The sequence below is a fragment of the Erpetoichthys calabaricus genome, chromosome 16, assembly GCF_900747795.2.
Source record: "Erpetoichthys calabaricus chromosome 16, fErpCal1.3, whole genome shotgun sequence".
In the NCBI taxonomy this organism is placed as follows: domain Eukaryota; kingdom Metazoa; phylum Chordata; class Cladistia; order Polypteriformes; family Polypteridae; genus Erpetoichthys; species Erpetoichthys calabaricus.
In genome coordinates this window covers 3279015-3301524 of record NC_041409.2, presented here as the reverse complement: position 1 = coordinate 3301524, position 22510 = coordinate 3279015, and the positions used below count along the sequence as shown (strand labels likewise).

At 40.9% G+C, this 22510-nt stretch overlaps 2 protein-coding genes across 2 annotated transcripts in view; one reads left to right on the top strand and one right to left on the bottom strand.

Moving 5' to 3' along the window:
• The window catches only part of atxn3 (ataxin 3), a 32652-nt gene extending 25847 nt beyond the window's left edge, over positions 1-6805 (bottom strand). Inside the window, exons 1-3 of the mRNA XM_028821237.2 lie at positions 6674-6805; positions 2851-3015; positions 272-316 (exon numbers count right to left, since the gene is read on the bottom strand). Of these exons, the coding sequence (XP_028677070.1) occupies positions 272-316; positions 2851-3015; positions 6674-6697 (234 nt within the window). The 5' untranslated portion in view covers positions 6698-6805. The remainder of the gene's footprint in view (positions 1-271; positions 317-2850; positions 3016-6673) is intronic.
• Positions 6806-17223: 10418 nt separating this feature from the next.
• si:dkey-85n7.8 (COX8 domain-containing protein) lies at positions 17224-21649 on the top strand. The gene is made up of 3 exons (XM_051920015.1): positions 17224-17261; positions 17365-17629; positions 21456-21649. Exons 1-3 carry the CDS (start codon positions 17224-17226, stop codon positions 21558-21560), a joined length of 408 nt encoding a protein of 135 aa, XP_051775975.1. The 3' UTR covers positions 21561-21649.
• The last annotated feature ends 861 nt before the right edge of the window (positions 21650-22510 follow it).

Here is a 22510-nt window from a genome sequence, read left to right as displayed (position 1 = left end):
GTGGATGCAGTACAATAGAACAACAACTTAGCTGAGAACCACTTAAACTATTAATGTGAAATTGTTAAATGCTGGATTATTTAAAAAATAAACAATTTGGGGCTTAAATAATATTTTCACAATTACCGGTAGTATACAATTAATTGTGCAACATTACCTTCAGTGTTTGCTTTTTTTAAATTTATGGTGTATTGTTAAGTTTTGATAGCATAATTTTATTTCAAGTAAACAAAGTCCACATTTAGCCCTATTGTGAAATTTAAACAATTACCTGAATAGAGAAGAAACCACTGTCATCCATGTTTCCAGATGGTTGCTAAAAACAAGTAAAAAATAAATTCAACTGTTAACAGTAGGGAAGTGAAAACACACAAAACAACTAAAGCCTCCAATCTACTGTATTACTTTTACAGCACAGTCTGACATTTGCTCATTCCCAAAAGAGAAGATGCTTTAAAATTCAGTGAAGATGTTAAGAACAATGACATAATTGATATATTTTGCATTTGTATCCATGTTTGATTATTTAAATATACTCTAAAATTAATTTTTACAGATTTGGTATAGTGTTGGATTAGCATGAATACTTACCAAACCCACTTAACTCTACTCCGACTTGATCAAATCATCTTCATCTGGTTAAGTGCCCCCTAGAACCTAGAGCTGATGGGTTCATAACTCAAAAGTACGTAACTTACAGAGAGTTGGATTGATATTAAAATTTTCACAGCTCAGTACCAATACTAAAACGTTAACAAAGCAAGTAATGGTTAACCCCTAGCCACCCCCTGGGGCTCTCTGCTTCTGCCTCCCAGCTCACATGCACCTGCACCACCCGGCTCTGCTTCGCTCCTGTCTCTTGGTGTTAGAGGCAATGCGACTGGTACACCACTCCTCTTGGATCTTTGTGCATGTTTATAAGGAGGAGCAGGGTTGTTCTCCTTTGAGTCTCCAAGGAAGTGACATTCACATATTCTAACGGTGGGAGTTTAATGTTCCTCTCGGATATTTGAGCATTCAAATATGCAGTTGAAGAAGTCAGGGTAGTCATAGGATGGAACCTTGGCCACAAGTCAGGATTGAAATATCTGCTCTGCTAGGCATGTGTAAGTGTTACTATGGTGAAGTGGAAGTACCGAGGAGCAACAACAGCTGAACCATAAACTGGTAAACCATGCAAACTTGCAGAGCGGGGCTGCTGAGTACTGAAGTGCATAGCACATAAAAATCATCTCATTTCTGTTACATTACTCAAACCAGGCTGTCTCTTGAAGCTGTGAATCGGGAGCATAATGAAAGGAGTTTCAGTGCCTAAGATTAAGATCTTTATGTGCAATGCAAACAGCCCATTGGATTCTGGAGAACTTTAAATGTGCTGTCTTTGGTGATGAACCATGCTTCACAATCTGGCTAGTGGATAAATCTGGGTTTTGTGGATGGTATGAGGATGCTACCTTCTGCACTGCATAGTGCCTACTGTAAAGTTTGGTTAATGCTACAGCATAAAAAGACACTTTAGACAACTGTGCATTTCCAACTTTTTGTCACAAGTTTAGGGAAGGCCTTTCCCTGTTATAACATGACTGTGCCCCTGTGCACAGAGCCAGGTAACCAAAACACACGGAGGAACTTGAGTGGCCTGCACAAAGCCCAGACCTCAACCGTACTGAACAACTTTGGAATGAGTTGTAACGTTGACATATCCTTTTGGCTGAATGGGCACAGATTTTCACAGACACACACCAATATCTTGTACAAAGAGGAATGGAGGTAGTTACGTGGGGGAAGACAACTTCATATGAAGGCCTGTGGTTTTAGAATGGGATGACCAACAAGCTCACATAGGTGTGATGGACAGATGTCCACAAACTTTTGGCCATACAGTGTATCTCTGCTCCTGAAAGCTTTACAATTTATATGTCTTACTCAAGGGTCTTAATGAAGTATTAAGAATGAAAATATCCAGAAAGGCTTAGAAGTGATCATGAATTGAAATGAATAAAGGAAATGAAATGAACTCCATCCTGCACATAAAGCTTCTTGGCTGTGGTGTAATAACATACAGTTAATGCATAACAGGGAATACAGTAAAAGATTTTTTCATTATGATAAATATCGTTGCATTATTTGGAAAATCAGTGGAAAATATCTAAGCCAGTATACATTTAAAATGTCTGCACTAAATCAAACTTAATTCACCATATTCTTCATAATTATGTCATCACAGGTGATCCCCACAAGTCCATGCAGGAATACTCATTTGTTGAGAACTATAGCACTTTTTAAAACATATCTGAAAAGATTAATACTTACAAGAAAAATAACACACCATGACAACAACAGTCTTATTTAATTAGCTGTCTAAATTGGAGAAAGTCTGCAATGTAGTGTTATTTGGGAAGTGAATCTTGCCTAGCACCCAGTGGTCTAAGGAAAAGCTTGGAATCCCCCATTATCCCAAGCTGAAATAACCTGGTGCTGAATACAGTACATCAGGATGGGGATCTCACCTTGTAATGCTCTTTTGTTAGGGTGGGTTTTGAACGTGGCATTCCATGGAATGCATTCATGTTTTTTTTAGTTGTGTTTTGTTCTAATGTTTTGCTTCCAAATAACAAATTCAATTTTAAAAAGTCTAATTTATAGCATCAGTGTTTTAAAATAAAAATATCAAAGGAAACAACATTTCAATGTAGGATTTGTTTCTCCATATAAGTAAAGAACTGGTCAAGCGAGCACTTTTAAGGCACACTATAATGAACTACTACCATTTAACTAGCAAAAAGAAATGTACCACTGCATAAAGACACCAGCATGGCAAAACAGCCATGAAAAACAATAAAAGATCACCTGTAAAAATGTCCTGTACTCCTCACTTGTCACGCCCCCCTCTGCCATTCTTATTCTTTCTTCTTCATCAAGCTGCTGTGCAATGGCAGACAGCTCAACAGGGCTGAAGTACTCTCCCTGAAGGAGGTTATTGAGGCAGTGCTGGGCACAAAGAGAGCCTTCTTGCTGGAAAAAGAAAAAAAAAAAAAACAAAACAAAATGACAAAACTGATCTCAAAAAATACCTGTGCTACAGGGATGATAACCTCCTCATTTTGTATTTAAATCACCTGCCTTATGGTTTGGAGAATGCGTCATTCATTCACGATCCTGTGACAGTAACTGTCTGCTTGAATGTCCACACATTAAACATATACAACTACTATCTGTTCTGCCTTACAAGTCCCAGTGTCATAATGGTCATGGGTACAGAATACAGTCAAATTCTGATTTCTATGTGCTAACAAGAAACATGCCACAATTCTGATCTTGAAACATCTGTCTTCCTTACCTCAAATATATGTATTCATTAGAACAATTTTGACTTAAACAGGCCAGTGAGCACTGCAGTGCTCATCAGTCCCTCAACAGGGATACTCACAGCTAAGGCGTATTAACTGTGGCTGTGCAATTTCTACACTTACCCTTAAATTGGACAGCCACCACTCTGACTTTTTAGGATTTGACCATTAAATCTGAGAATTTTCATTTTTGGAAATTTAAGACTGAAGCCAGGGAGCACTTCTTTACACAGAGAATCATGAGACTCTGGAACAAATTACCGAAGCATGACTTGAAGGAGAAATCTTGACAACCTTTAAGAAGCATCTGGATGAGTTACTGGGACAGCAACGCTAGGAGCTAAACAAACAAGCAACAAATTGAATAAATCCTCCCGTCTTGTTTGTCAAATTTATGTCCTTATGTAAATATTTTCCTGTAGTACTAAAAGGCAGTTATGTTTATCAGAACATTTTCCCATTCATGCATTGCACATACAACAAAAGCCAAAACACTAAGGTGGGGTATCCAACTCTGATCCTGAAGGACAACTGTGGCTGCAGCTATTCATTCTAACCATTTTCCTAATTAGTGACCAGTTTTTGCTGCTAATTAACTTTTGCCATTATTTTAATTGATTTGCAGTCCCCTTGTTTTTGATTTCTTCTAAATGAGTAGTCAAACAACGAGATGCAAAACAAGCCAACACCATGACCAGCTAACCAATATCAGAAAATAAAGAAAGGTGGTGGTCTTGGTAATGTTCATCTGCCTGGCTCAGTTGTTGTGTACCGCACTAGCAGCGAATCAAGACCAGACAGTACTAAGACCAGACGATCCTCAGGTCTAAATACTGCCTCAGCGAACAGTGGATTAAGATCAGTCTCAAATTTAGCTAATCTGCAGGAAGTCTCATTTTGGCCTTGTGTTGTTCCTATGTTTGCTCAGTTGGCTACCTGATTGGCCATTAACAACAGCATGCCCGCAAATAACATCTTGCCATCGCTCCATTAACAATGTGCTGCTGATTATTCTTCTCAATTTAAAAGGACAAAGCACAAGGAAAAATTGTGTCCTTATGTAAACTTAATAAAAAAATTATTGCAATTGTTAAGCTACACCAGATCAAAATTACTGTTGCTATCACTGTTTGTAAATATTATTCACTTTCAGCATAGAAAAGGGCCCTGAAATCATTCCCTATATGGAATGGAATGACTTAAGGTAAGTGTTTGTAGAATCAGATCTGAAGCACACCTGTCTCTCTGTAACTCCTGGGTGGAGCTACCATTAGGGTGACTTGGGTATCTACCCTAGGGCCTTCCTGTTCAGTGGTAACGCATGTATGCAGTTACTCTTACACTATATCCAACCCCATTGATCTAATGTATGAGTGACCACCACCTATGACTTATTTTATTTAAATATGTGATGTTCACAGAATGCAAATATATATATGTGCAACACTGTGGGACCTGCTCAGGGGGTTATGGTGGGGATCTTAATCTGGCCTTGCTGTAAGTCAATTCCCAGTTATGTAGATAATACAGAAGAGTTGATACTCGCCATTCATTCCATGCCTAGTTTTCCCTAATAACCAAACTAATCCAGCAGTCACCAAAGTGTTTAAAATACCAAATCAGAAGCTGGACAATATTAGTAAAGAATGCCTTGTGGCTGCACAAACTTCACAGTAGAGCACAGACAGTATATAAGACATATTGTGAGACATCTCATTTCAGATATGGAGAACATCCACATAGATACCTCCGCAATATTCCAAAGGAATAAAAAGCATGGAAGAAGCTGACAGCATTTTTTAATGCATACTTTTCAAACCAGTGGCCGACTGATTTCTTAATTGGGGATATGGTTAAATATCTGTATTTTTTTGATTTCTTATATTTTGCTGTATAAAAATGCATCACTTGTCTTTTTCAGGTGGCATTGAGTTAAATGTTTGACTCGGTATCACGCCATACTTAATCCAAACAGAAATACAAAATATAGTTTCCATATTTTTAATGGGAAATGTGTGTTTTTTCATGTCTGTAACAGTCTCTCCCATGCATGTGAAATTAACTTTGCAACATGACTCACCATACTAAGTCTGTTAAACATTCTCATGAGGTGGTGGTGGTCTATGTTAGTGCCAAACTTTGTTCCACTTCTCTGACACTACAACTTAGTCATTATCATAGTGCAGAGCTCAGGTGCACTCTGCTAAACCTGAATGTTAATCTTGTTCCCGTCAATAAATACTACAACCAGAACAACAAAGGATCATCCCCAGCTCATTGATGACTGCTACTGACCCCGTGGTCCACAAAAAATTTTGACATTGCTCTAAAGAGAAAACAAAAATCAAAAGGTTTTGGAAAGCGACAGGAAGGAAAACCTACAGCCTTCCAGGATCTGAGCTGGACACCCCTGCAGTAAGACGTTGAACATGAAGTGTGCAACTGACAAGGGCACCCACAGCTTAGGGAGGCTGCTTGGGGGTCACACATTTAACCAACGTGGGAGTTGAAGAGACCCTACACAGGTGCTCACGTTTAGCAAGTCATCGGAGACCTATAAAAACCGCATTTCCTACGATTCACCCCATTGAGTTTACAGAATGTAAGGTCTTTATTAAGCTACACATCAATGGCCACCTCCATGACAATAAGCGACGGGACTCTTCTGTGAAATCCGTCTGCTTTAAGGCTGCACTTTTCAGTTTAACTCACACAGATTAGTCATCTTGACCTAAATGTGCTCTCACATCACCAGCACAAATTTAACCGTAGCTGCTACTTAGGAACCCCGACTACTGACAAACTGGGGGCTACTAGCGAACTTCAATTGGACAAACCTTTTAAATCAATACACGACAAATAAACGATACATACGGCCTTTCACGACAATTTGCTCAATTTGAAGCACAATGCACAAGATTTCAGTTAAAACCGAGAAGTTCTGCGAGTCGCTCGACGTGACGCTTGAAGCCCCCAGAACCGACGCGAGCTGACAGCTCCGTAAATCAGCGATATGCCCAACGCGCCAGGCGAGTCAGAGCACCAGCAACGTCCGTGTACGACAAAGCTCATCGCTTTCGAACCACCGACCACGTTTGCTCGTGAAGCCGCGTTCGAGCTTCGTAGACTTTGAAACACTTCCGTGACGCCAGAACGGCGCAGCAGCTTTTAACTTTTTCAGCGCGTTTCTGTCTTGCTTAGCCGCCTGCACGCGATCACGAAGCCCATTTCTAAACGAGGTCAGCTTTCTGCGTAAAAATAGTTTTTTTCACAGGTGGGAAAAAAAACTGTCGAAAATGACTACAAGCAAAGTGCTCGCTTACTTTCTCGTGAAAAATGGACTCCATGTTTGGTCCTTCTGTTGAACAACAGAGTTTCAACTTTGACCCATCTGTGTCTATTGAAACAACCTATCAGGCGTGCGTGGGGCGCTGACGTTTCCTGGCTATTCCGCGCTATCTGTACGGAAATTACATGCGCAGTGGCAGTGAATAGTTTTGCGCATGTGTGCCGGAACACGGGCCGACTGGGCAGTCGCGTCAGTTACGTGGCGCGGGCGGGCAGTACGGACGCCTTTAGTGATTGTGATGTTTCAGGTTTTCTGCTTTTTATTTTACATAGATGTAAATTACTCAATCATGGATGTACGAATTTGTATGGGAAGCTGGTCCTTAGTGTTAGGATTTGTAACTTGACCCAAGATTGAGATGCATAAACGTTGGCGAATTAGCGCTCTGTGGCACCACGTGACCGAGGAACGTGCTGATCATAGGTCTACAAAATTAAACTCATCAAAAAAAGATATTTTAATTGTAAAGTTATTTTTATTTGTATTTATTAACACGATAAAAATATTATTAACATGTTTCCATCCCGTCATATTTTTAATTAAATTGCACAATATATATATATTTTCTTTTTTTTATTTTGTTCATTTTTACTTATTCTGATGCACATTTGTTTGTTTACATATTGATCTTGTGTAAAAAGCCTAATTTCACCTTTGGAGACAAATGAAGTGGATCTGTCTGTCTATCGTATAGCACCACTTTATTGTCCTTTTATATAGTGTCTTTCCCATCTGTCTATACACAGAACTTTCTGGTCCCTACATATGTATCAACAGTGCTCATTTTAGTTAATAACTGTTAAAAAACGTTTTGCTTTAATAGATTTTGATTTTCGATAATACCAACTTGAAACAAATTATCATTAAAGTAAAATATTGATATTTAATCAATTATAATTCAAAAGCAAAAAATTTATGTTAGCTAAAAAATGTGGATTGTGAACAAATGTTACGTGATGGAGAGAAGTGTTTTTCACTTTTGAATTGAGTGCCCCTAGATATCTTAAAAGCACACGGAATAACCTAAACAATAACCTAAACAATGTTTTCGATTTATGCCAGTGATATATAGTGGCTTAGTAAAGCCGGATTTCGATTCGGCCGCTCGGAAACTCCTTATGACGCTTTGTAGGTTGCGATGCCTCTGACAGGTCGGTAGGAGTAACGAAATCAGAAATGCAGGCTTTGGGTTTGTGAAACAGATCGTTAGCCTCATTTGATTGCTATAAACCATCAGTACTTACTTTTTAGGTGATTTGCAATTTGGCCCAATTGTGACTTTGTCTCATGTTCCCCCATGGAAGTTTTCTGTGCCTGAATATGCTATGAATTTCATGAGAAGTAATGGGTATTATAATAGCGGTGGAAGCCAAAATGAAGACGCCAATGCGTACCTGCCCCACAACTGGTAACTCTTTCCAGACGTCACCAGATGTAATACTACATTGTCATGCGGACGACTGTACACACAACTAAAGTGTAGCAGGCAGTTAATGTTGTGAACTGGGTGTCCCAAGCACTGAAGAGTTCTAATGCAAAAACAATAATGCCCGCTACAGGGGAATATCATCGTCAAAGCCTCACTACTAATAACGGCAAGCGCTGAATCTTCTTTTATTTTTCACAAAAATAATTCCAATCACAAGTGGAGCACAGAGAAAAAATAGAAGGAAACCCAAGTCAAACAGTCCGGATAAAAAATTCAACATCAAAGTCAAAAAACAGAGCAAATAGTTGCAATAATTCACATAAATCACAAGAGATGCAAGTAAGCTCACCAACTCCCTGGCAGAATCACAATGAACCGCGAGAAACAGTGGAAGAGTCAGACCCTCTGGATTTTTAGGGCAGCACCACCTACAAAACGTATGGAACATAACCTTGGCAGCTTATATACATAGACAAAACCAGACATAAAGAAAGATGTATATAATCATCCTAACAAAAAAAATAAAATAAAAAGACATCAAACATGAATTTAAACCCCAGCCAGGGGAGGGGAGACATGACAGTTAATGGCTGTGCAGCCTCTCAGGATCTCCAGATAACTCCCCACCTGATCATTAACTTCACTGCAAACCAGACACCCAAGTCAAGCAGAGCTCTAATGAGATCATTTGGGGGCCTGCTGCCCACCTTGTTCTCTGATTACCTCTGCTGCCCATTGCTCCCTTCTGCTCATCCTCCAGACAGACCAGACCAGACCACTCCTCAGGAGATAACCATCTGAATTCCCTTTGAAGCTGCCTCTGTGCCTGGTGTTACTTGCTCATGGCAACTCCAGATGAGCAGAATGACAGGAAACTGCAACACATTAAATAGAAGTGCAATGGACAGTTCTGCAGAGATGAAGCAGATCTCAGAGACTTCTGCGGCCATTTCCAAAGAATTCTCCTTCTTCTTTTGGTGGCTCCTGTTAGGGGTTGCCACAGCGGATCATCTTCTTCCATATCTTTCTGTCCTCTGCATCTTGTTCTGTCACATCCATCACCTGCATCTCCTCTCTCCCCACATACATAAACCTTCTCTTAGGCCTTCCTCTTTTCCTCTTGCCTGGCAGCTCTATCCTCTGCACCCTTCTCCCAATATACTCAGCATCTCTCTTCTGCATATGTCCAGACCAAAGCAATCTCGCCCGTCTGATTTTGTCTCCCAACCGTCCAACTTGAGCTGAACCTCTGATGTACTCAATTCTAATTCTATCCATCCTTGTCACACCCAATGCAAATCTAAGCATCTTTAACTCTGCTACCTCCAGCTCTGTCTCCTGCTTTCTGGTCAGTGCCACCGTCCTCAACTCATATAACATAGCTGGTCTCACTACCATCCTGTAGATCTTCCCTTTCACTCTTGCTGATATCCGTCTGTCACAAATCACTCCTGACACTCTTCTCCACCCTTCCTGCACTCTCTTTTTCACCTCTCTTCCACAATCCCCATTACTCTATACTGTTGATCTCAGTTATTTAAACTCATCCACCTTTGCCAACTCTACTCCTTGCATCCTCACCATTCCACTGACCTCCCTCTCATTTACACACATGTATTCTGTCTTGTTCCTACTGACCTTCATTCCTCTCCTCTGTAGAGCACATCTCCACCTCTCCAGGGTCTCCTCAACCTGCTCCCAACTATCACTACAGATCACAATGTCATCAGCAAACATCATAGTCCACAGGGACTCCTGTCTAATCTCATCTGTCAACCTGTCCATCACTATTCCATCACCATTGCAAATAAGAAAGGGCTCAGAGTCGATCCCTGATGTAATCCCACCTCCACCTTGAATGCATCCGTCACTCCTACCACAGACCTCACCACGGTGACACTCCCCTCGTACATATCTTGTACAACTCTTACGTACTTCTCTGCCACTCCCAACTTCCTCATACAATACCACAGCTCCTCTCAAGGCATCCTGTCATATGCTTTCTCCAGGTCCACAAAGACACAATGCAACTCCTTCTGGCCTTCTCTATACTTCTCCATCAACACCCTCAGCAAACATTGCATCTATGGTGCTCTTGCTTGGCATGAAACCATACTGCTGCTCACTAATCATCACCTCACTTCTTAACCAGGCTTCCATTACTCTTTCCCATAACTTCATGCTGTGGCTCATCAATTTTATCCCCCTGTAGTTACTACAGTCCTGTACATCCCCCGTATTCTTAAATAACGGCACCAGTACACTTCTTCTCCACTCCTCAGGCATCCTCTCACTTTCCAAGATTCCATTAAACAATCTGGTTAAAAATTCCACTGCCATCTCTCCTAAACACCTCCATGCTTCCATAAGGTATGTCATCTGGACCAACGGCCTTTCCATTTTTCATCCTCTTCATACCTGTCCTTACTTCCTAATCCTACTTGCTAATCCATTGCACTTCCTGATTCACTATCACCACATCATCCAACCTCTTCTCTCTCTCGTTCTCTTCATTCATCAGCCTCTCAAAGTACTCTTTCCATCTGTTCAACACATTCTCCTTGCTTGTGAGTATGTTTCCATCTTTATCGTTTATGACCCTAACCTGCTGCACATCTTTCCCAGTTCGGTCCCTCTGTCTAGCCAATTGGTTCAGGTCCTTTTCTCCCTCCTTAGTGTCCAACCTCTCATTCAACTCATCATACGCCTTTTTTTTAGCCTTCACCACCTCTCTCTTCACCTTGCGCCTTATCTCCTTGTTCTCTTGTCTACTTTCTGCATCTCTCCGATTATCCTACTTCTTCTTTGCCATCCTCTTCCTCTGTATACTCTCCTGTACTTTCCCATTCCACCACCAGGTTTTCTTTTCCTCCTTCCTCTGTCCAGATGTCACACCAAGCACCTTCTTGTTGTCACCCTTACTACATCTGCTGTAGTTTCCCAGCTGTCTGGTAACTCTTTACTACCACCCAGTGCCTGTCTCACCTTCTCCCTAAACTCAACCTTGCAGTCTTCCTTTTTCAGCTTCCACTATTTGATCCTTGGCTAAGCCCTCTCTCTCTTCCTCTTCTTGATCTCTAACGTCATCCTACAGACCACCATCCTATGCTGCTTAACTACACTTTCCCCTGCCACCACTTTGCAGTCTTCAATCTCCTTCAGATTGACTCTTCTGTATAGGACAGTGTTTCCCAAACTCTGTCCTGGTGAGCCCCTGTGGCTGCAGGTTTTTGTTCCAACCAGCTTCTGTTTTTAATTGAACTCCTGGGCTAATTAAGTGAACTGATATTTCCCAAGTTCTGTGTTTAGGAAACAATATAGAAATTAGAAAACTAAATTTGCTAAAAAAAATTAAAATGTATCAAGCAGTTATATAGGAATAATGTTTTTTTTTTCTTTTTAACAGTATTTTCATCTTGATTTTCATTTTACTTTTCTAGGTCTTCTAATTGTTTAATTAATCCATTATTTGCTCATTAGTGGGTCAGTTGCTAAAGAACTTGCAGCCTTTAATTATTTAGTGTTGTTTGCCTGCGTGTCTGCTCTGCTCGTTTTAAATTGTCATTATTAAGATACAACAAAGGGGGAAAAACTGCACAGAGAAAGGGCAAAATATAATGAAATCAACAAAAGAGAGTTAAGCATTTAAATCTATAGCAAAAGCAGAAATATTTCTAAATGTCTTATAAATGTAAAAATGCTGCTGCTATGGTTTTCTGAATGTTGAATAAAAGAAAAAAAATACAGCTAATTAAATGAGATCAGTGCTATCAGGTGTTGTCACTGTTTAGGAATCTGGTAGGAACAAAAACCTGCAGCCACAGGGGTTCACCAGGACCGAGTTTGGGAAACACTGATATAGGATGTAATCTACTTGTGTGCATCTTCCTCCACTCTTGTGTGTCACCCTATGTTCCTCCCTCTTCTTAAAATACGTATTCACCACAGCCATGTCCATCCTTTTGGCAAAATCCACTATCCTATGACCTTCTTCATTCCTCTCCTTGACACCATACCTACCCATCACCTCCTCATCTCTGCTGTTCCCTTCACCAACATGTCCATTGAAATCCGCTCCAATCACCACTTTCTGTCCCTTGGGTACACTGTTCTTCACTTCATCCAACTCAGTCCAAAAGTCTTCTTTCTCATCCATTGCACACCCAGCTTGTGGTGCATATGCACTAACAACATTCATCATCACACCTCCAATTTCCACCTTCATAATCATTACTCTGTCTGACACTCTTTTCACCTGCAAAACACTCTTGACATGCTGTTCCTTCTGAATAAACCCTACTCCATTTCTCCTCCTATCCACACCATGATAAAATAATTTGAATCCCCCTCTGATCCACCTGGCATTACTCCCCTTCCATTTAGTCTCTTGCACGCACAATTTATCAACCTTCCTTCTCTCCATCATATCTGCTAACTCTCTCCCCTTACCAATCATACTGCCAACATTCAAAGTTCCTACCCTCAGTTCCACTCTCTTTACTTTCCTCTTCTCCTCCTGCCTCTGGACACGTCTCCTCCCTCTTCTTCTCCTTCTTCTCCTTCTTCTTCGGCCAACAGTAGCCCAATTTCCGCCAGCACCCTGTTGGCTAACAGTACTGGTGGTGGTCGTTGTTAACCTGGGGCTCAACCGAACCGGTATGGAAATTTGTATTGTTGTCCGCATATTGATTTCGTAAAATTTTACATCGGATGCCCTTCCTGACGTAGCATTCCCCATTTATCCGGGCTTGGGACTGTCACAAATTAAACACACTAGTTTGTGCATCCCCTATGGCTGGGTTGGTCATTTCCAAAGAATGCTAAAGCAATTCAGAAGTCAGTGTACAGACCTGAATGTGGCAACAACATTTCTTTCCATAGCACACTCTCATACATAGTATGGAGCTCAAAGTGCTCTACAAGATGTCAAAGAATAAGTTGCAAGAAAAGAAAAACTAATTAAAAATTAGATAAGAATAATAATGATAAATGACACAAAAAATAAATAATACACACTTACATAAGATAGCTATATAAAGAATAGAGAAGCAACTACTTATCTGTAGTGGTATTTTTAAGTTGTCTAAAGATGAGTCCGGTGCTCTGGATAAACATAAATCTCCTCAAGGCATCCCTTATTGTTTTTGAAGGCTTCATCTTAGAGGATTCAGTTCAATGGGGGTTCATGAGAACTTGAGGTATCCGCTTTCATTTTTCATTCAGACATCACAGGCAGCTTGTTCAGGACTTTGCATCAAGTGATGGTGGCACAAAACACCACCAGGGGGAAATCAGAAAAAAAAAGAGAGGAAAGTAAAGATTGATAACAATGGCAGGTCCATTGAAAAGTAGGATTATTCTGTGCATACCTTGTTTATTATGATTACAACTAAAATGCAGCTACTAAAAGGACAAATTTAAAAAGTGGGATTTTTAGGAGTTTTTTTTTAAATGTTCCATGGTGTTAGCCAGGCACATCTAAATTGTTAAAGTGTTGCATATTTTTTGGTGAATAACAGCAAAAGGCCACCTTTTCACTTCTTTTATGTTTGACTCGTAGAACGGTAAGTTGACCGCCATTCGTTATGACTTGGAATGCAAGAGACAGGCACTTCAAAATATACGAAGAAGCAGATTACTTATGGCTTTATATACCATAAGCAGAATTTTAAAGTCAGTTTTAAAAGGCACAGGTAACCAGTGTAATGATGCTAGGACTGTCAATTATATTATTAATCATTATCGAGTTTATAATAAAACATAAGACCACCACGCCATATGTCCATAGGTATACTCTGTACACTCACACATATCGTTTTTTATACTCCAAAATTTTTAAGGACTTGATTATTAAAAATTACAAATAAACTGATGAAAATAAAGACTAGCCTGCTGTCACGTCTCTCAGGTTCAGACTAAATGGCAACTCACGGTCATTGATTTACTTTTATAGTGAGGCCCTGGAAGAATCCTGTCTTGGAATAGGAAGGGGGAATATCCTTAGGGCCTTCCACTCAATGAGCTTCTGAACTGTTGGTAAAACAGAAATTGCATATTAGCGCCGGCGCCATCTATGATAAGTTATCTTAAGGCGGGTGCACAGTGAAGACGAGACAAGTAAAGTTCTAGTCTACGCAGTCTGGACAGACCAGTCGTAACGGTTGTCAGATATATTTGCTGTCTGTGTCTGTTTGTACCTTTCATTGTTTTTATAATAATACATAAATTCAGTCTCAAGGGGTTTTCAAACCTATGGACTGCTTTAGAGGGACCACCTGACTTGGAGACCCAATGAGATGTGTAAATAAGAGGGCAGAGCCAGAGAAGAGAGAAAGAAAGTGCTAACCTTTGAGGAAATACCCCGCCAGCAGGAAGCCGTTAGATGAACCCAAGTTCATCAGTACAGAAGGGAAAAGGTTAATGCAGTGGTTCTCAAACTGTGGGGCAGGCCCCCTTAGGGGGGCACAAAGTTACAAAAAGGGCGACGCAAAGATGTGAAAAAAAGAAAACAAGAATCGAAAATATGAAAAATTCATCTATTGAAACCAAAACAAATTAACTTAAACTACAATCTGATACTAGAAAAATAAATATAGAGTTAGATAAATGTCGAGAAAAGTTAAGTAGTGTGGTGTGTGGCCGGCTAAATATTCCTGCCATCACCCCCAAGCCGCCAGGTGGAGCTCTCCCAACAGCGTGGACGTTCCCCGAATTCCAGCAGGGCCTCATGGACTTTGTAGTTTATATGCACAGCCCTGCTGGATACCATGGGGACCACCAGGAGTCGCTGTGGGGAGGCTGCCGGACTCTTATTTGCCCTATAACCCGGAGGTGCGTCATGATCACATGACAAGAGGAAATGACATGCTTCCGGGTTGAAGAAAGGAGCTTTTTATCCGACCCGGAAGTGTTCATGATCACATGGACAGAAGGGAGAAACACTTCCGGGTCAGGGACTATATAAAGGACTCTGGGAAACCAGTACACTGAGCTGAGCTGGGAGGAAGGGTGGCGAAGTGTCTGGGAGTGTGGAGGATTGATTACTGTGTTGTTTATTGTTTATATGAGTATTGTGGAGTGGAGGTGCTTTGTGCACTTTAGTAGTGTCCAAATAAATAATTCTTGGACTTTTACCTGGTGTTTGGCGTGGTACCTGAGGGTTCGAGAGGTCGATAAAGGCCTCAACTGTTACAGTAGGTATAATAAAATATGTATCTATGATATATCATTAATTAAAAAAGAACAAATTGGTATTAGTGGGCTCCTTTCAAAAAAACGTTAAGGGGGGCGCGATTAAAACTGTTATGAAAACTCGGGTCGCAAATACTTAAAGGTTGAGAAACGCTGGTTTAATGAATGGTTGGAGGAGCCAGGATAATCTCGGAAGAGGGTCTGGTGGACCTGTAAAAAGGGACTAGGGATTGGCTGCGCATATTATAATCGTGCAATCTCGGGCAGTAGAAGGGTCTTCAGGAGGAGTACACAGTGACTATGTGGCCCCAGACAACCTGTTAGCTTGAATGTGGCAGACAAACGTTGATAAATTTGTTGACACAAAACGGTGGAAATGACACCTTCACTCTCTGGGCTCAGACCCCCGTTGTGGGTTGATTCAATGTGCCATGTGTATATCGGTTTTCTCTCCTGCGTTCCAAAAGGCACACAGGTCTGGTTCATTGGCAACATCAAACAGAATAGGGATGAGTGTCGGTGAGTAACAGACCTGGTGCCCTCTTCATGGCTGTCTTCTGTCCTGCACCTAGGGTTGCTTCTGGAATTTGCTCTGCCCCAGGGATCCCAAATTCGAATAAGCAGCTGTGTGAGTAGCTGATTCCGGGGTTTGGGGGGGGGGCATTTTAATCAAAATCATAACAGGAGACCAAAAAGTGTAGCAGGACTGAAAACAATGTGAGCAGCAGCTCTGCTGAACCAACGAGGCTTTAGTCATAAAACCAAGGAGGCTTTAACCCTAAATCCAATGTGGCCTTTCAAATATCAGGGAACAGATTGCCCCCTGGGTGCGGCTGCCCTATAGCTCCACCCCCTACAAACAATTTATTTAAACTTGGAATATTAAGGAGGGCCCGCATTTTGAGATTGTGATGTCTTCCTGGAAATGATGGCAAAGTAACGCTGGAGCTAAACCATTAACAACTTCATAGGGAAGAAGGAGGATCTTAAAGTCAGCTCTGAACATAACTGGAAGCCAGTGTAGCAATGTGAGACCTATGGTTACAAGGTCAGAACTGTAAGGACATGCCTGACCAGACAGCATTATGGTGGTTGTAGGGTGACTGAAGCTTGTTTCCATGACCAAGATAAATTTTCCATTTTGCATAGATTTGGCTAAACTAAAATTCAGACTTGAGTCCCCCCATGACCGGCATCCATTGTAGGCTGTGTCCTTGTCCATAATTCTCCACTGAGGTCCACTGCTATTTGAACCAGTAGCTCTTTTGAAGAGATATTTTTGTAATGGGCCCAGAGCTGAGATGGGTGCAGCTTCAGACCTCCGCAATTCTGGAATTCAGCCAATCAGATTGGACATTTATGTCACAAGGTATACAGTTATTACTCGAGAGACTCTGTAAGACACGCCTACTCAACAGTTGTCATTATTAACACCTCCAACAACTCTAATCTTAACCCTTTCGTAAAGATGTTTTATGAGTACAAAGCACAAGGTGTGAAGAAAGATGCCAACGACTGGACATATCACATAACATAATGCACAGGATGCTAAGTATCATGGGATGTGAGGAATTTGAGTAGCTCCTCAACTGGACAGAGCTCTGGAGGTCTACAGCTAGACTCTGGGGGGTCTGTGGATTAAACTATTGGTTTGGACTTCAGAGCCCCTGTTTGAGGATTCTGGGATACATTTATAGTGAGCAGTGCAGTTTAGATGGGTGTCTGTGAAACATTCCAATATTTTTTTTTTCTTTTATGATTTTTTTTTTTAAATTAAAGTCTATTGTGGTGATGGTTGCCTTGAAATAAAATAAAGATTTTTGGCTGGCAGTATTTGGGCGCTGGGAGTCCGTCTGTCAGGACCATTCAGTTATGTGGGGCACATAATAGGTCTGTCACCTAGAATGCGTGGCTCCAGCAGCACTGACTCCAAACCAGGACGGTAAGGGGGGCATCTGAATTACTACAAGGGGCATGGTGTGACAAAGTTCCAAACATCCAAAGTGAAACAGCACTGAATTTAGCCAGTCTAAATTTCGCCATAGTCTGCGCCACTCTATGTCCTTCACCCACCTGTGTCGGCCACGCCGGCCTAAAGCCCGGCCCCCTGTCCGGGTGGTTATTTATAAGCCCCGCCCGCGACCCGATTCTTCATTCGTAACGGTGGGCATCGCAACTTCAGGAAGAACAATGTCTGTTATGTTGAGGACTCTGAGCCGGTCGGGTCGTTATGCCATACGAAGTGAAGCCGAGCTGCAGTCGCGAGTGAACATCAGCAGCAAACGAGCCAAAGAAGAGATCGGAGCGGCCGTGAGTATTCATCACGTCTTGGGGGTGGGAAGACTAAAAAAAAACAGCGACCGGCTAATCGATTCTATGACGTAGGGAACGTCAAAGAAAGTTCATAAAACACCTGTGAAAACCGTCGGTGCCGATCGCCAAACTTAATGTTGGCATGGATCCCAAAACCCTAAATGTTAATGATGCTTTACACAAGGAATAGATACAGCGGCATCCCGTCCATGGCTGGTAACGCATTGCCGTTTGAAAAGCCCGTCAGTAAAGCACAGCTCGTAAAGACAGGTGGATCGAAACGGGAACAGCGCAGGAGCTCCATCATCCAGACATTCTATGCCTTCATCTTGGTAAACGGACCTTCTGTGCCAGCCCTCCACCGCTAGATCTCGGTGCCAATTCATTTATTCGTTCGTTTATCCATTTTACTGCTTATCCCAATAATGGAATATTTACCGTGTATTGTCCATCACACAGCGAACTACCGTATTGAACCTGACGCGCATATTTTGGGATGAGGGAGGATCAGTGCTCATAGATGTCCGTTTGGAGCCCCAGGCGGGGTGGACCGACGTCGCCGCTCGTTGTCCATTGCAGGTAGTCGGTATTATTAAACTTCCACGATGTGTACATGTGTGGGATGAAGTCGGTGCTGGGGTGGTTTGCAGCAGCGAGTCCCTTAACTTTCATAAGTGGCGTTCCTCAGATGACAGCTGTCACTTCTGTTGCCTACTGGATTGAAAGCTGTAGTCACTTTAAAAACCTTTTAAACTTTATGCAAGTGGACGCCGGCGGAACTAGCAGGAAGCGCACAGAGGCGACTGGAATGACGAAGCAGCTGTGCACATCTCTGCGCCACTTACACTTGTGCCCCCATCAGGTCCTCTTGTCACCAAGACGTGACTCCTTTTAATCTGCTTGTTTTAGGCGGCGCGATTATGAAACCTTTACAGATAATATTCACAGTAATGGCCAGGACTCCGTGTAACACCGCCGCCACTGAAACTTGAATGTTACGAGCACCTCGCAATTTACAAATCAGGCGCTGCTGGACAATTCTCGATAACGTGGAACAACACGAGCTTATTACTGTCCAGCCTTTACTATGAGTGTAGCGCCTTGCGGTAAGCACCGACAAACTATAGGAGACGAGATACAGTGCGTGAATGCACGAGAGCGCGCTGCACATACACGCGAAGTGGTGAAGTGAACAGGGTTAGGGCGGCTTGCAGTAATCTTCTCGTATTCCGGACAGCGGTATCCTAGCAACCCTGAAATGAATGTGCAGGATTTGGGGCGTGAAACAGCACACTCGAGGTGAAGGGTGCCGGAGTGCTTGGTCTTTGGTGCTAATGTGACGAGTTCCTTTAGGGGGTAGCACGTTTGCATCTATTTGTACCGCTCGTCAAAAGCTGAATGGGGTGTGTGTCGGGAGTCTGTAACCAGGAGAGGTAGAAATTGTTAAATTTGTATTGTTTTGTCAAGCTCCCCTAACCGTGTTCCATCATGAGCTGGCCTCGATGGGCTCCGGGGATGCGAATTCAAGACCCCACAGACACACTTGGGAACCAGATAAGCAACTGGGCGCAAGTGAGCAATGAGGCGTATGAGTGTGGTGGTGTCATTAACAGTACGTTTGGTCCACAGTTTAAGGAAAATTAAGTCTGTGGGTGAACAGACCCCATTCCCCCATTTGCAAGAACTGGAGGCAGCATGAGTAACATCCCTGAGTAAGATGTCGCCTTAATACCCTCGTCACTTTTAAAGGTGACTGACGCGGTTGCACAGATGACCGGGATCGGGGAAATAATTGGGCCTGCCCGTCTCATTCCCGTATGGGACTGGCACCCCATTTAGGACTAGTTGGCACTTTGTGGCGGCGACTGTCGGGATGGGCATGAGCGCGCTGTCAAGTTGAATTCTGGGATGCTCTCTGGTCAATGCGTCATAATAAGGGAGCGGCCGGCACGTCCGCGTCACGTGCTGCCCGGCCGGCGGGCACTAAGAGCTGCGGAACTGTAGCATCCATGATAGGCGCTGGTGTTTACCGTCATTAATGGACCTTGATCATTAATCATTAGAAGGAGGAGTAGGAGGGTGCGCGTTCATTTAAATAGCACTCATCGCTGTTAAAATTGTCCATTTTAGCGTTATGTGTTGTTGTTATTAATGCTGTTATCATTTCTTGTCATTGTTATTACTTTGTTATTATTACTATTACGGGTTTTTTTTTCATTGTTAACCAGTATTCATTTAGTCATAATTTCATCCATCCATCCATCCATTTTCCAACCCGCTGAATCCGAACACAGGGTCACGGGGGTCTGCTGGAGCCAATCCCAGCCAACACAGGGCACAAGGCAGGAACCATTATTTTGTATATTTTGTAATAATTTATTATTATTGCTGCTATTAACTTTTACGTTATTATTATTAAATAGTTTAAAATTTATCATTACTTTTAGTAGGTGTGGTACTATTACATCTAATTTATTATTTTTAAATTCGTCATAATTCAATAGTGTCACTTAATAATTTTGTTAATGTTATTACAAGGTTGTCATCATTTGTTTTTTTTTTGGAATTTATTATTTTATTAATTGCGGCATAATTTATTATTACTAAAAATAGTAATATAGTATTAATTTAAATATAATTTATTCTTAAATTTGTCATAATCACTATTAATAGTATTCATCTAATCACTTATGTTTTTAAATGTTGAATGAAATAATGAAATCATTCATTATTGTCACTGTTCTTATTAATTTTATCACATTATTTATTAGTAGTAGTAGCAGTATTCCTCTAATCTTTTATTTTTGTTATTAAATTTGTTATCTTTGTCACTGTTGTTATTATTATTACGAATATGAACATTAATCATGAATATTATGAATTATGAATAATAATCATAATAATGCTAGTTTTGTCTTCATTTATTATTATTATTATTAGTAGTAGTTGTTGTAGTATTAATTTAAATATGTATTATTATTATTATATTTATCTTCCTTATTATTAGTAATGTTTATTTAATAATTTATTTGTGTTGTTTAATTTGTCATCATTATTGTCACTGTAATTTAATAATAACAGTGATAATAATAATAATTTTGTCTTCATTTATCGTTAGGATTCATTTAAATGTCATTTATTATTTTTAAATTTGTCTTCATTATTAAAGGTATTAATTTCATCATTTATTTTTATTATTAAATTTGTCATAAGTATTTACTGTCACTGTTAAAAATAATTTTGTCTGCATTTATCTTTATCATTAGCACAATTTAAATATTTATTATTTGTCATCATCATTATTAGTGGTATTCATTTAATCCTCATTTATTATTGTTAGTCTTGCAATTATTTTTATCATTATTCATGACTATTCATTTTGTCATTATATATTATTACTTGTATTTATTTCATTTTCATTTGATGTTAATACAATTATTCATTATTACTATTGTTCATTTTGTTGTCATTATTATTAGTATTCATTTAGTCAAAATTGAATTCTTATTAATTTTGTCATGTTCCACTATTATTCTGAGTGTTCATTTTTTCCTTATTTATTATTTGTATTATTAGCCTTACAATTATTTTTACAAATAATGTTGTCATTCCTCATTATTAAAATGAACGTAATCATGATTCATTGTTATTTTAATATTAACCTTTACTTCTTCTTATTCTTAATTATTATTATGATTATTAATTCTTATCTTTGTTCATTTATCACCATTTATCTTGCATGCTGATTGGCTCTTTATTCTATTCCGAGGTGAATGGTGCTATACAAGCCATCTTTCAACCCACTTCCCCTTATCTTTGCCAGAAGTCCATCTTCACCATTATGGTCTTCACAGTAACGCTGTTGGGCCCAGCTGGCTGGATTTTGTATCACCTGCCGGACTACAAGACACGGTCTCCACCGGACTGAAGCCCCTCACAGTCACCTCAGTGGAAAAGAAAAGCAGAAAAAGAAAAGTGCAGCTGTAAAATTGCAGGAATAAAGTGAAGTCCACAAATGTTTGCGTGGATTTTTTCTGTAATACACACATACACACACGCCTAATATGACACCTTCCAACAGTAAACACTTCACCACTATATTCCGTTGTTGCTCTGGCTGCTTAGCCCAATGCCTCCGGTGAGGTCTACTGTCCTACTGGGAACAGGAAGTGGGCAGAAGAAGAAACTCACAGAAAAGAAAGAGAACTGCGACCAATGGAGGGAAATCTCTAGTAAATTAGACTGACCTGAAGGGAGGTGAGTCTGCCACCAGGGGGCGCTGGCTAACATAGGCCTAACTGCAGCCTGTAAGTAGGTATGATGTAGGTCACACGTAACACTCACAATGCCCAACACAAGACACTCTCTGAGTCAGAGGACCCTCAGTGTAACAGAACATTCAATAGGTGTTTTGTGAATGGCATTGTGGATGTTGCACGATGATGGGGTGTTATGAAACCGGCCTCATAGGTCTTTTGGGCCTCAATTACACTCTGTTGGACTTAAATGAGCCAAAAGAGTCCAGTGGCAGATGTGGCACTTTCTATGTGATGCAGGGGCCTCAGAATCAAGCCATTCACTCTGCTGCTGGGCACCTACAGTGACGGGAAAAGATAGGAAGTGCCAGTCCTGGAAGTTGTGTGTGTTGAGATTCCTCAGGTCTGAAATGACAGTTTATTAAACTGGGAAAGCACAAACACAAGGGCATGACACCGGGAGATAGGAAATCCTACATTTATTAACTTGTAATACATTCATAATAACAGGAAAAGGCAGAAAAATGAGAAGCGAGCAGAAACACTGATGTTGTAATTGTGAGGGCCGAGGACCAAATCCAGAATCCAAAACTCTATAAAGTGATGAAAAGGGGCACCGGTC

Excerpts from the sequence above, each read along its gene's own strand:
- si:dkey-85n7.8 (XM_051920015.1), top strand. The coding sequence starts at position 17,224 with ATGCGTGGCTCCAGCAGCACTGACTCCAAACCAGGACG. Across the intron at positions 17,262-17,364 it reads ACTGACTCCAAACCAGGACG|TCTGCGCCACTCTATGTCCT; the intron begins GTAAGGGGGGCA and ends ATTTCGCCATAG. Across the intron at positions 17,630-21,455 it reads AAGAAGAGATCGGAGCGGCC|AAGTCCATCTTCACCATTAT; the intron begins GTGAGTATTCAT and ends TATCTTTGCCAG.